This window comes from Glycine soja, chromosome 17 (genome assembly GCF_004193775.1).
Source record: "Glycine soja cultivar W05 chromosome 17, ASM419377v2, whole genome shotgun sequence".
NCBI classification, from domain to species: Eukaryota; Viridiplantae; Streptophyta; class Magnoliopsida; order Fabales; family Fabaceae; genus Glycine; species Glycine soja.
The window spans coordinates 4,049,918-4,064,470 of record NC_041018.1 but is presented as its reverse complement, the minus strand read 5'-3'; the positions used below and the strand labels follow the sequence as shown (position 1 = coordinate 4,064,470).

General features: G+C 32.6%; 2 protein-coding genes across 5 annotated transcripts; both read right to left on the bottom strand.

Annotated features, from left to right (window-relative positions):
• Positions 1-670: 670 nt before the first annotated feature.
• Positions 671-1,452, bottom strand: LOC114392259. The gene has a single exon (XM_028353311.1). It carries the CDS (start codon positions 1,277-1,279, stop codon positions 908-910), a length of 372 nt encoding a protein of 123 aa, XP_028209112.1. The 5' UTR covers positions 1,280-1,452; the 3' UTR covers positions 671-907.
• Positions 1,453-2,457: 1,005 nt separating this feature from the next.
• Positions 2,458-10,597, bottom strand: LOC114394172 (diacylglycerol O-acyltransferase 1B). Of its 4 annotated transcripts, none has more exons than XM_028355794.1 (16): positions 10,207-10,597; positions 9,778-9,858; positions 9,575-9,648; positions 9,389-9,464; positions 9,168-9,235; positions 8,607-8,730; positions 8,003-8,101; positions 6,601-6,702; positions 6,327-6,463; positions 5,577-5,658; positions 5,440-5,460; positions 5,051-5,113; positions 4,394-4,441; positions 3,392-3,454; positions 3,041-3,094; positions 2,458-2,931 (listed from the first exon to the last, which is right to left on the bottom strand). In XM_028355794.1, the coding sequence occupies exons 1-16, from the start codon at positions 10,522-10,524 to the stop codon at positions 2,827-2,829; spliced, it is 1,515 nt and encodes a 504-aa protein (XP_028211595.1). In that variant the 5' UTR covers positions 10,525-10,597; the 3' UTR covers positions 2,458-2,826. The 4 variants fall into 4 exon arrangements, 2 of the variants coding, with proteins under 2 accessions (XP_028211595.1, XP_028211596.1); XR_003662650.1 differs by having other exon boundaries at positions 2,629-2,931; positions 5,573-5,658; positions 10,207-10,591; XM_028355795.1 differs by lacking the exons at positions 2,458-2,931; positions 3,041-3,094 and adding an exon at positions 3,101-3,319 and having other exon boundaries at positions 10,207-10,591.
• Positions 10,598-14,553: the final 3,956 nt, after the last annotated feature.

Below are 14,553 nucleotides of genomic sequence, written 5' to 3'. Positions count from 1 at the left end.
ATAACTTGTTAATACACTAGCTGCTTAGCAAATCACGATGATCCCCAGATAGGATTTACTTCTCAACAGGGAAAAGAGTGTACATAAGAAACAATTCTGCTGAAATTATGCAACAGTGGAAGAATCATTCAAGAATCTGGAAAGGAATATTAAGAATCATTCAAGAATCTGGAAAGAAATATTAATTGTTTTTTTTTTTAAAATAAAATTAATAAGACTCTAACATGCATAAAATTCACTTCATTCACCAGGTTCTAGTGAATCCCCCCGCGTACTGAAGAAGTCTTCACAAACTCTAAAAGCAGCATGCAGCATCGAAATGTTTGTTCCTGAGCCGTATTATCACTCAGAAAAGGTCCTTGTGGGCCCCGAATCTCAACGACTCAATCAATTCAAACATAAAGTTACTTCAAAGAAGGCTCCTCCTCCTACTAGCATTCAAATTTTCATCAATTTTTCGGATGTGGGGAAAAAAATAGAAGAATATCAACTGGGACAACCAGTGAACCACATTTACTATTAGATATTCACTCGACACATCAAAACGAGGGGGGCACCGATTGAAAGTTATAAGTATTGAACATACATGCACTAATTTTGTCCAAATTATAAGCAACCATTATAAACTTCAGTCTAGAAGGAAATGAAACTCCAAATGAACCAACCAGAGTGAGAAAAGCAAGCAAGCAAGGTGATTGCACTCTTTTGACGGACCAGAATGAACACAAGAATCACAATTTCTCTTCCACATTACACCCATTATGTGTACTTCAGCAGGCACAGAAAAGAAACACTAAAAAGTGCAGCAAATAAAAAGAAACAAATACAAATAAATTATAAAATTAGTATTCTTACATCATATATAAGACACCCCAATCCCCACCCATAGTTGATGTTGTTGTGATTACTAGCCATAGACAACTCTGTTGCACCTGTCCTTGAGCCACTTGAAACTCTTCCTGAGAGAGCCTTTGAGTTTTCCTTCAACAGCATAGACCTTGTAACTAGCGACCCTCTTTTTCCTCTGCAATTCGGGGTCACTAAAGCTCCAACTTTTCGATGTGGACCCGTTTGTGGACTTTCCCTTCTTGAACTTGGCTTCGTTGTTGTTGTTTCCTCCCAGCTGGGTCTGCGTTGTTGTTGTTGTTGTTGTTGTTGTTGGGTGCACCGAAGAGGCGTAGGAGGCGCTGTAGCAGCGGAGATCTTGAATGTTCGCTCCACGGTAGGCCTCAATCTGCATCCTTCCGTCACCGTACGATTTGGATCTGAACTCTTCCATCGTTGGAACAACCTAAGATTTGAGAAAGGGGGTGTTTTTTGTGGAGCGAGGTAGTAGCTGCTAACAGCAGAGGCAGACCATGTTTGTTTATGTTTTCAGCGATGATTTTTGCGTTTTCTTAATGGACTGGCACTGATAGTGGGGCGCTGACTACTATGCCTTTTTGGCGTCGCGTCGGTGCTAAATTTATCTATGAAAAGAGAAATATTAGTTATACTTTTTTTTATAAATTTATTGGAATCATCATTTTTTTAGATTTTGTTATTTATTTAATAATTTTTTTCTAAAATAAGATATAAAATATGATAAAATTAATGATTTTTATTAAATTATAAAAAGTCTTTGATTGAGAATTCAGCTAGCATTACTCTTCTAAAAAAATTAAAGGGTTTTTGTTTTGTTAGAGCGTGGATCAAGGTGCCAATTGAAACGTGCCATGTGTAAGTGTCACGTGACAACCACGCCGTCATTGAAATTTGTTAATTGGATTTGGGTGGTCCGAATTGGATCATGTGCTCCTGCTCTACAGTGATTTATTGCCACTTAATCTGGCATTCAAACCTCACTTTTTTTAGTTTTCTCCAGTAAAGAGTTTTCACTAAACACGTTTGTGTGTTTCACACAAACCCCTCGTTTTATCTAATGTAACTATTCAAGAGTTAATTATTAATTAGTTATACTATAACTAAACTTTTTTGTTAAAAATATCATTAATCAGTAACAAAATTATAAATATCTAACCAATAATTAAACTGATCAATAACAAGATATAAATTTTAAACGACGAAAATGATAATACGCCTTCTCGATTGAGAAATTTAGATCAAGCATAAAACCATTAATTTTTCGTCAACGAAAATTGGACCGAGCACTTGCAGTTACTAAAGTTTTCTGCCAGACGCAAAGCCACTCTTCTGAACATTCCAAGTAACCTTCATGAAGTGTTTAGGGAAAAACTTGTACACAATTCTTTAAGTGTTGTTTGTACTGTTCTTTAACCAGAATTATAGTTTTATTTCGATGATTTATATATATATTTTTTAATGTTAACCTTGATCATGCAGATTATCAAAGTGAAACTTCAATTATGATCAGCAAAAACAACACAAACAATACCTTTAAAGTGATATGCAAGTTTTGTAGAAGAAAAAAACTGCTATAAAGACATCATTCATCCGTGGAACTTGAAGACTAGGAGGAAATAAATATATTGAGCATAAACCATTTACATCTAGCCCTCTACTAATTAACAGTTAACAGAAAACAGTTAGAGTGTTCCTTGGCAGTTATCAATGCCAGTGTATGGCTCTCAAAATTGCATATTTTGATACAATTGCCAGAGGAGAGTTGGTAAGTACATAGATCAAGATAATGAATTAGCCTCGTGAACTGGCATATCCCGTGGAATTCCTTCAGAGCAGCCAATGCCATGGTAGATGAAAGCATTCGTAGAAAACAAATATTGACCAACATATCCACATCAATTTTACAATCTGAAAACTGAAAAGCTCATCCATGTGCACCTTTAAAATGTAATGGCCGTAGCTTCAGTCAAGTTTGCCTTTCCTATTCATCAAGTCATGGTAGTATAGCAGTACACACATAGGTTGACCAAGGATACTGAATATGAACCAAAAAATCATATTTCCAACCTGGCATGAAGAAAATAACATTAAAAAACCAACGAATCAAATTCAAGATGATGGGAGTTATAAGATACATTATGATTTATGAACTGATATACTTAAATAGCAGACGTACCATTGAGTTTCTGAATTTATTTTGCAGATAATTAGTGATCAAGACCAAAGGAACCTAAAAACCGGGCATTCATGATCATGTCAATTGAACCAAAAGTATGGATGATATCATAATCATCAACTACTTCAAACATGGCACAGATTCATTACTTCAGAGAATACTTTCTTTCATTTGGCCATAAAAGAACAGGAAAAGACAAAATCTGGGCAATCCTTCACCTTCTTCGTGAGGGAAGAGGGGAGAAGTTTGGTTTCTTGGAAAATTTGTGTCACTCTTGCTCTAAATTAAAATACTTTAGTTTAATAATAGAAGATGGGAAAACAGAAGTATAATACGGTAATTTGATTTTACCTGAAACATAATTCCACCGAAAGCCCACAACTTGAATATGTGGCAAGGAACAGCAATGCACAGCTGCACTCAGATGATAGAGATATCGTGAAAAAAATTGCACAACTGTCTGTGACAATTAAGTTATCAAATTATTCTTATCTGCGTATGTACCTTTTTCAGGAGGAAAAGATGACAGGATTAATTGAAAACATAATTACAACATGTGAAAAAAATTATTCATGGCTAAAGAAAGCATCCTTGAGTACATGTAGGGAAATTTTGGTGCCAAAGTTAATATTGCAAGAACTCAGGTGGAAACTAGAAAATGTGACAGTCCCTCATAATTGTTATGTCAATCTATTTTAAGATATGGAAGCTGTAACATCTACACATGCCAAGGTACAGACAGGCTACAAGTTACTTGAGATTTTGGTAACTAGCTGCCTAAGGCTAAGGTTTCTGAGGCCATATGAGGTTGTAGATAGTTCAAAGACAAGTAACGTAGGTCCTATACCAATTTTTAACAAATCAGCCACAACTTAGTATCTAATTTTCAGTTCTCTCCCACAGTCTGTTACGAACCCAAAGCAAAGAAAGAAATAAAAGAACACTTTTATCATCTAAAACAGAAAATAGGAAAGATAACTCTCCTCCAAGGGTTTCCCCCTCACAAAGGATTTTTCCTTTCAAAATAGCAAAGCTCAATTCTCAAATGATACCAAATAGAATGGATCATTTCCTCTTAATACCCCCTATTTATATCTAACCAAATCCTGTAACTGACTAATTAACAACTCTAACCGTCTGTAACTAATTTTCCCTTCCCTTCTATCTAACTCCTAACACAGTCCAAACAGCCCAAGGAAAAGAAGGAAAGAATATTCCAAAAATATATTGATTGCAAGATGCTTCCTGACATTGATCAGTGTAGAATGCAGACAAATACTCAAGCAGAAAACCATAATGACATAATACCAAAAAAGGAAGAGAGAAGGCTGTACAGAGAGATGAACAACACACCTCATGGAATAAAGCAGAAACCAGGAAGGCAATTAAAAGAGCAGCAGCCTGTACAATGATGAAAAATCAAAACATTATCTAGAACTGAAAATTAAAATACCAATAATGCTTTAAAAAACAAGAGCCAATCAAAATATTAACCAATGAGAAACAACTATGTTGATAGGAAATTGTTGATAGCAAAGACCAAGGAAAAAAATCACAAAGGTATCAACCATGATTACATAAGAAAAAAAAATAATGGAGTTCGTTTGCAGTTCTTGTTTGTGTTAGTCAAGTTTATACATTCCAAAGTCATTTATCTGAAACGACAGAACAGAAATGAAGTTCAACTATTGTCTACCAATTGCAAACTTTCTACATATTCCTCCAGTGCATCAAACATATCAAACCATACAATTAGTGCAAAAAAAATATATACATACTTTTTTAAAAAAAAAAACTTATGTAATAGGTTTATTGATAAGTTTTTACATAACTGTGATTATTAGGATATAACTAACATACATGTTCCTTTTAATTTAACTATGTTAAATGTGATCATCTTAGTGGCAACCTGAGATGGTAAACAGAGGCTGACAAATCCTAAAAATGTTTTAGAGTTTAGACCAAATAAATTCAGGATCCATTCAGCAACACAGGAGGATGCTTGATTACCTTTGGTAGACCGTGCCTTAAACATGGAAAATATAGGTGGCGGATCATCCATTTGTGAACAGGCTGCAATGTAAAAGATTCCACTCAGATTATACTAATGGTTTGGAACTTTAAGTGATGAATAATCAATGATATGTTCTGAAAGACAGTTTTAAAACCATTTATTCAGTAAGATGGCAAAATGTTGTAACTTCTCTTTCTTCCTTTGTTAAAATAGTCTCGGAGAGTAGTCAACCCTCATTATACACTTAAGGGATAGTTATATCAAATATATGTGTGTGTGTGTGTGTTCACTTGAATTTCATCCCAACAAGAAACCAGAAAATCATTTTGCTGACAACAAGAAAATCAATTTGTTCATCAAAATTAAGTCTGAAAAAGAGACATACCATATTCCACATCCTCCAATACTGATGGAAGCAGCAACAACAGCAAAAATACAAGAAAACAATAAGTCACAAATTCTCTTTATGAAAGACTGAAAATACTGTAAGTAAACAACAAAATATCAGGACAAATAACTTGCATCTTCGACAGTTTTGGCATTCCACCAATCCTTGTAGAATTCACGATCACCAAATCGAAGAAGCTCTGCCAGGATATTTAACCTACATTGGAACAGTCACTCCAATGATAAGCTGCCTCAAATATGAACTAAATCTTAAAAAAACAAAGGTGAACATTTTCTAATATCTAGAAATGAGACAATCAGATCAACATTTACGCATGCACAAAGAGATCTAGTTTTTTCTAATAGTAGTTCTATTAAAGAGGAGAAAAATCAAGCATACATGAATAAAATATCCTCACTGGCCACAGGAAAAATATACAAATCCATCAATAAAATAAGGCTCTAAAATCCCTTCGTATATCTGTCAGAGTGTCACTTAAATTAATCAATTGTGGCACACCAAACAGGCTATAAAGTTAATTTTATATCTTAAGAAGTATATACTCCAGAGTCCAGACAACAATAGTCTCTACATGCACACCTTTAAATTAGCTAGATCCTCCCATTGATGATGTAATTACTATTTAAGGTGTTTAGGAAGGTGGATATCATTTCAACGATGATTTGAAAGATTAATCAATTACAAACTTATAACATCATCATCATCTGAAAATTGCCAGGGTACAAAAGTCAAGGCATTAAACAAAAGATACAAGAACTACAGCTATTCAATTTATGGCAGGTGAAATTAACTTCATAGTTCAGACTAATATCTTATAAGAAAAATGCACACACACATGTTGAACCAAACAAGAGATGGAATACCAAAGGTGGAAAAAGCAATAGAACATGCAGAGCCACACATATAAATTTGGAACAGAAAGCTTCAGAACTCTCTCGGTGGCGTAAAGAAGGTTTCCCTTGAGAGGATGCTGTGAATTTTGTACTATGGGATTAATATACTGCAGAATTTTACAATCAAAATAATGTCAGAATACCAGTAGAATTGGTGAAATAAACCTGAAGAAAAAAATGCACAAAAAAAAAAGAAAGGAAAAAAAGTAGAAATGAACACAATTTATTAACAGGAACTGCTTACTTGTTCTATTATAAATCCCATAACTCCTGTAAATATTATCAGCTTGACAAGTTGGCGAAACAACCAACCCTTTCGAATATAAGGTGTGCGAGGATAGCTTGGCTAAAAGAGCAGTTCATAAAACAAAATAGATGCAAATAAAAATGTGAAAAACCTTGCTCACAGAAGAAAAAAATAACAAATGCAATCTACATGGATATACATTTATGCAGGAAAAGGCAAAGACAAATGAACTGCAGAAACCTACTTAAAGAACCGCAAGCAAAATTTCTGCAACTTAGGTAAACACTGAAGATGCCAAAGCCAATCCAGTATTCTCACAAAGCATTAGAAATGTATGCTACATTTTATGCCAGGGAGTCATGTAATACCCATTCCCTTAAAATCTTATTCTTAGCTTCTAATCATATAAAAGCAAGAAGCAAGCAGAATTATAAGCAGATTGAAGAACACATTGACTAACAGTGGCTACTACCCCCCCTCCCCTCCCCCTTGCATTGACTAGCAGGTTGTGTCTAGAAACTAGCAGATTGCAATAGGAATTGTACATTGGGAATTTTGTATGAATGGAAGTAAAGGGGGAGCATGAGAAAGGTTCGGGAGATTCCTGCTATAGATTTCATTACACAATATTTTATGCTACAAAATGTTGTGTTGTCTAAGCGCATGCCAAAAAAATAGAAAAGAGTATTGAATGTGAGATGAACAAGGTCAAATGGCCAAAATTAGAAGATGGAAAGGAAAGACAGGATGATAAATGGAGAAATTTGCTGAAAGGAATAGAATAGACAATAATTAAAGTCATTCGGAGAAATCCTACTATGTAAGAATCAAGTGATCACACAGCCAACTCAACATTCTGGATCAATTATACCTTTTAGATGGGAACTTAATTCCTAGCAGTGTAATTATGTTCACCCTGTTACGGAGTTAGGAGAGAGGGAAGGGGAAATTAGTTGGGATGGTTAGAGCAATTAGTTTGATTATTAGTTAGAGCAATTATACCTTTTTTTTTGGGGGGGGGGGGGGGGGGAAGTCATTCAAATTTGTTAGCATTTGTAAACTGAGAATCTCTGCTGTGGAGAAACCCTTTGAGCAAAATTCTCCTCTTTTCTTTGTTGTCATTCAATTTTTCAGTACAAGAAGCATTCTTTTCTTGTATTCTGTTTCTGGGTTCCCAACAGCATGTCCAATTAGACACTGACTAAAAACCTCAGACATAGTCCACACCAAAGATATATGGGTAAGCAACTGCACATGGTTGTGCCTATAAGCAATCTAAGACAAGAAAAATGAATGCAAATGTAAAATAGGCCAATCTAAATGAGGCAACACCACAACAATTACAAATAAAAAGAAATTGCTTCCAAAAATTAACTAAATCACTTGAAAGTACTGCTACCTGGTAACATAATGTAGGGGCAACCAGGAAATATGCCAAGCTCTTGAAGCTTACGTTGTAAGGATAGTCCATGTTCAGAGTATCGAGCAGTGCTTCTCCCTATAACACAGCAAACATGTTTGAATAAGGAGGGAAAACAGATGGTTTATCTATGGCACATTCACACATGTGAAGAGCTAATCATCTAGATATAAGGAAGCAATAAAGGGGAACATAGGATGGAAGTAATTCGAATTTAGATGAAATAAAACTGTACTTTAGCATATTATGAAGTTTTAATAGTACATGATCCATAAGCTACTGCTAAGTCAAGCAGGATGTTCTGGTTCAAAAACTAATCATTGTACAACAAACTGTCATCTTTAAAGTATACAAATAAGTGAAGATGACATTTTGTGATATTTATCTAGCCAATTACAAGTGTCAAGTGGAACTTAAGAATATGTTTGGTTAAGGAAAAAATTAGATGAAAGAAAAAACACATAATCATACATTTTCTTTTGTTTAGTTAAAGAGAAGAGGGAAAAGTTGACTTCAAGAAAAAAAATTCAAAATTTTCTCTCCCCCTCATTTTCTCTCCATTTAAACAGAGAGTATTTATTACCTTTTCAACTAATTTGGTAAGTGCTCTCATATCATAGTTTGTATGTGCATAAGACACCAATTTTAACCATACAACACAAGAAAACAGCATTAACGTGACACCTGATACAAAAGCAGAATCACACCTGCAAAGGAATGCTACAAGTTAGTAATCATCTTTCTGGGATATCCTTATCTATGAAATGACTAAGAACGCACAACTGTATAATTACTTTATCCCGCAGCATTCAACTTCATTGCTCAATGTTCATATAGCAATGCAATAATATTTTGCAACAATTCAATTGCAAAATCATAAGAACCAAACATTAAACTAAGGTTCACCCAACGGCTTTAAATTTTTTCTCAAATAATTTTAATAAATGATAAAAGTTTTTAAAATTCCTGTGCAGTATAGTGACAAAGTTTGTTATATAACACCATTATCAACTTAAAACCATATTCTATAAGCAAATTCTTTCAAAATGGACACATGGTGTAACCGCACATGTCAAAACGAAAAGGTCATCAACTGCAGCCCTAGAATAAATTTTGAAGAATGTATACAAAGAACTAAACTGACCTGAGAATAACTAAAACTGGATAGAAAAGCGAAGTTGAGGTAATGATTATATGAAGTACAACAACAACCTGCAATATTCAAGTAATATAATATTCCAATGTATGCAAATATTAAAGATTAAACAGTTAATAATAGCACATACAACTAACCATATCCCAAAACTATTTTAGATTATACAACGAATGAAATCTAATAAAAGCTCACATGGCCTGGTCACTTACTGGTTCGGGTATACACTTCCGTTGTGCCAACTTCTCCACTATAAAGGCAGCGAAAGGAAATACCAAAAGAGAAAGACTGCAAACCAAGCGCACAACCACATACTGTTAAACAACATTTCAAGAAGCAACCGTCAAAACAATTACACAGTACACAGTTAATCCACAAGGGAATTCATCACTCATTACCAACACATGAAAAGGGGCCAGTCTCTCAATGACTTTGAACTAAACCAAAAGCCAGATTTGATCAACCAACCATACTGCAGAACAAATAAAACACTCATTAAAGCAGACAATAAAACCTGAACCGTCAAAATCAAGACCATAAATAAAAGAACAGAAAAATTGTTGCAGGTGAATGTACAATTTAAACATGGAAGAAGCAAAACCTTCATTAAATTCTCAATGATGAGTCGGCTATTCACAGCAACAAGGACTACTATACAAAGGTTGAAGAGGCCCGCGTGACTCTGCAACCGATTCAATAATTAGTAAAGAAATATAATTACATATCAGACTCATCACACCTATTTATAAACCAAACCACGATAATTGCTCCAAAAACCTGATCCACCAATTCAATTGTATTAAATTCAAATCATAAATTCATAACTAGTTTCTAGTATACATAAATTAAATAAACAAGAACTACCTAGCAGTAGCATACACTATTTTAAGCACCTCAAAGACTACGATTCGCTTGCATTGAGATTGAGTAGTTTATTATGCAGAACGGGAACAAAACGGCACCGTTCTGGTTGAGTTTGAAATAGTTAAAGAGTTGTAGTAATCGTAAAGTAGAAGTTAACGGCGAGAACCTGACGGAAAATAGTGTCGGAGCTGAGCGGACTTTCCTTCACTTTGCGGTGAGCGGGGACGGAAGGACGGTAGGCGAATTTGAGGACGGAGAAATCAGTGTCTTGTTTTTCGTTTTGCTGTTGGGAATTGACGGCGGCGGCGTCGCTGTTGATGGAGTCGTCGGAACCAGAATCCTTGGCCAAGTCATCACCGGAACTGTCGGTGGTTGTCTCAGGCGAATTGAAGAGGCCGGCGGTGGAGGTGGCGGAGGGACGGCGGCGCAGGGAAGAGTGGTTGAGAGCAGTGGCTACACTTTCAGGCTCATCGGAAATCGCCATTGGAGAAGAAGACCGAGCGTGTTTTCTAACTCAGTCTTCTCTTCTCCAAAAAAAAAAAAAAAAACAGATTTCTATTATTGTTCTCTAAAATAATGTATTTATATTTCTACATAAATTGGAATTTACCTTTTTTTTATCTGTATCAAGTTAGAATTTACCTGTGCACTACTAATTACTAATTATAATAATTATTTAAATAATTTTTTTTATAAATTATCAATATTTTTTAAATCGATGTCAATAACTAAAATTAATCTTATATAACAATATAAGTTATTTTCATAAATTTAAAATATAAATGATATATTTACAAATAATTCAAATTTCTTACTTCTTGTATGCAATAAGTACTTGATGCATTCTATATTTATAAGACATTAAATTAAATATATTAACTATTTTTTATAAAGTAATTGGAAAATTTTAAATTTTAAATACAAAGAAATCGTCTATGATAAATGAAGCCTAACTAATAAGTAATAATGACATAAATTTATTGAGAGTAAGAGAAAAAAAGAAGAAGAAGAAGAGGGTAGTGTTGTTTGTTTTGTTGTGTTGAGGAATCTGATTTGAATAAATTAAGAAAAGCGGTGGTGAGGATTGGAAAATGGAAATCTAAGACGGGTTTATAAGCGGAAAAAATTATTATGGGAATTGAGCATAAGAGGAGAAAGGGACTAATGAAAGATTAAGGGTCTATTGCTTAGAATTTATTTACTAAAAATATAAAAGTTTTTTTTCTCAAAAGAACTTTTAATTTTATATTGAAACAAATTCTAATAAGGAATATTTGTCTTTGTCATGTTTAGTGTTTGCAAAAAGATATTGTTGAAGTTGAGACGTACCGTATCTTTTTCTTAATCGCTACGAGTACGGCCAAGAAGTAAGTTCTTCGACACGTCTTCGTCTTCCAATTCTCACACCAGTCGCTTTTATTTTGTTCCATTCCTCAACCGCTAGATTCCATGCAAAATTCTTCTTGTTCTTCGCTTTCTCTACTCTGTCTCACTGTTAAGTAATAACTGCTAATTATATATATAGCTTGATAAATATAATAATACGTCAATTCTTGATTAAGTTTAACACTTGCATCAGATATAAGATTGTGTTAATAATTAGACGCAGATGAAGAAAAAAGACTGAGTAAAAAGGTCGCACATTCAAATTTTTATAATTAATATTTTTAACAAAACTAATAAATTAAGATTTATTGATAAAAAAAAGGCTTAATACTTGGATTACTAGCTACCTTAGCCCGAACATTAAAACAGGCTAAATATTTCTGTAACGCAAAACTTTGCTAAAAATCAATCATTTTAGAACTTATTACAGTATAAAGGAAATAAGAAAGGATAGTTAAAATAATTTTCTCAATAAACACTTTTAATGAGAGACATAAGAAAGAAAAATGCGATGATTTTTCCCGTGAACTCAAATTACTGAGATCAGTTTATACATAAACCAATCTAAAAAAAACTCTTTATTTAACTTTTCCAAAATATGAGTTAACTTTTTAAATTGTATTATTAATGCAAAATATTTATTAATTTTATCAATAAAACAATAATTTTAATTTATGCATAAGATGACTTTAACTATGCATAAATTAATTTGAACTTAGCAAGAAAAAAATATTTTTTCTATAAATACTTTTATAAAATTTTATCTAAACATTTTTAAGATCATGTTAAAAATCATTGCTTTATTTTATTTACTTTTTTTCTTCTACTTTGCCATCTCTTTTTCTCTGTGTTATCAACTTATCATCACTTTATTGCTTTGAGTGTAGTGAGAAAATGAAATAATGTTTTTTTTATTGGAGTATTTAGATGAGTAAAAGAAGCAAAAGGATTTTTTTTTCTCTTATTTAATTCAAAAAATGAGAAAAACCAATAATTTGTCATCTTTTTTCTTTTCCTCTATCCAATTTTTTTTTTTAGCTCTAAATAAATGTTACTTCTCTATTCGTTTATTCCATTAACCCAATAGTGTAAAGTTTAACTTCTTTTTTCCCTTCTTTCTGCCCATTTTTTCTCTACTCATGTTCACCTAAATCAAACAAAGCACATTCCTTCAAACTTACCAGCCTACAGATCATGACCACCGAAATAAAACTTACCAATGGATATTATAAACAATATTCTTTCTTTTGTTATTTTTTCTTTGCAAATTTTCTTTCATTTTTTTTATTGAACGTGATAATGATAAAAAGTAACTTCCATCGAAAGAGATCATTAATCTTCATCGGAATTATAAGCGCATATAAAATACTTGATATCTAGACGTGAATCAGACTTTAAACTTTGAATTACTTGTTTAAAATATACACATTATTACCACTTGCATAAAACGTGATGAATAATTCTCTTACTATTCATGTTCACACAAATCTAACAAAGCTTTACGTGTATTCAAACTTTTGCCAGAAAGATAATGCAACGGAAATAACTGCTACCAAAATGGAAATTGACAACAATTCAATAAAATATTCTGAAAATTAAACCTATTTTTTACAGAGCTAAAAACTAAACTATTAATATAAAGCTGCTCACAAAAAAGAAAACAATTAATTGCTCCATCCATCAGTGTTTCTATTTAACTGCAGCCACGTATGGTACCAACTACTAACCGTAAAAAAGAATCTTCAAACTGTTGATTTAATAAGGTACACAACATTGAACAAAGACCAAGCATTGTTGTTTTTCATATGACAGAAGCTAAATCGTCATTAATAATGGCAAAAAAAGAAAGCGTAGAAGGGTGATGACTGATGGAGGGAATCCCTTGGCTTGCAATTATTATCTCCATCTCCATCCATGGAACATCAATCACAACAACAACCCTTGAATAGGGAAAGCAAAAATAAGTACAACAATGCTATAAATGACCAATTTTCATTTTACTAGAACCATTTTCAAATTGACGATATAATATAAAATCAAATTTGAATTTATTTAAATTGTTGAAAAATAAAGCAAAATGACATGAAAAGACATTAGTTGTGATACCATAATGACTGAGATGAGATTTACAGTTCACTGATTCCACTCACTTAGGAAAGAATTATCAGAACGTTGAGAAGAAATGCAAATCACACCTAATTGATTAGGTCAAACATCATATAGTTCAAAGAACAAAACGGGAGTTTCAATATTGAGTGAATGACTAAAGGATACAAAAGAGAGAGGATTTGGGTTGTATTTATTTATTTATAGAGCTCATTAGAGAGCCTAAAATCTAAATAACTAACCAATTTTTAACTCATCCTGTAACAAGAATTAATCAAGAAAACAATCTTTAACAAAAGGTCTCTCTCCTTTAACTGGGTGAAAAGATAAATAGAAAGAAAAATAAATAAATCCACTATAATTTTAAGGCAGTTTAGATAAATAATTTAATTAAGTATCTATTATACAAACACTTATTATGTATTAGTTATTCCTATAGACTTTATCGAAATAACTGAACCGTTTTTGGATGTATTATAAATTATTTTTATAAGCTCTTTCAAACACTTAGTTATTTGACAAGATAATTAAGTATGAATAAACTCTTCCAAGCATACCCTTAACATCTCTCTATTTTAAGAGTAATTAAGCATAACAAAGAAAATTTTGTAATAATGGCTAAACTTCAATTTTATTTTATAACATTATAAGAAGGATGAAAAAAATATTAAATATAATTATATACTTTTAAGTAAATATATACAATTAATGTAAGAAAATTTTTGGGCTTTGAAAGTAATAATTTTGTATTGATTTAATTCTTAAAAGTTTACATATATACAATTTTAATTTCATGAGAAACTAGTCTTTATCTCTTAATCTCAAGATTGGCAATTTATTTAGTTATTGAATTCGTCAATTTTATGATAAATTTAACTTCTCAGACTTAGTTAAATTTATGGCAAAAAGGACTAATTTGTTATGAAATTAATAAATTCAAAGACTCAGGTAACCCGTGACTAATTTTGCCAAACTAAGTCAAAATCACCCTAAACTAAGCCCTAAAGCATCCTAATAACAA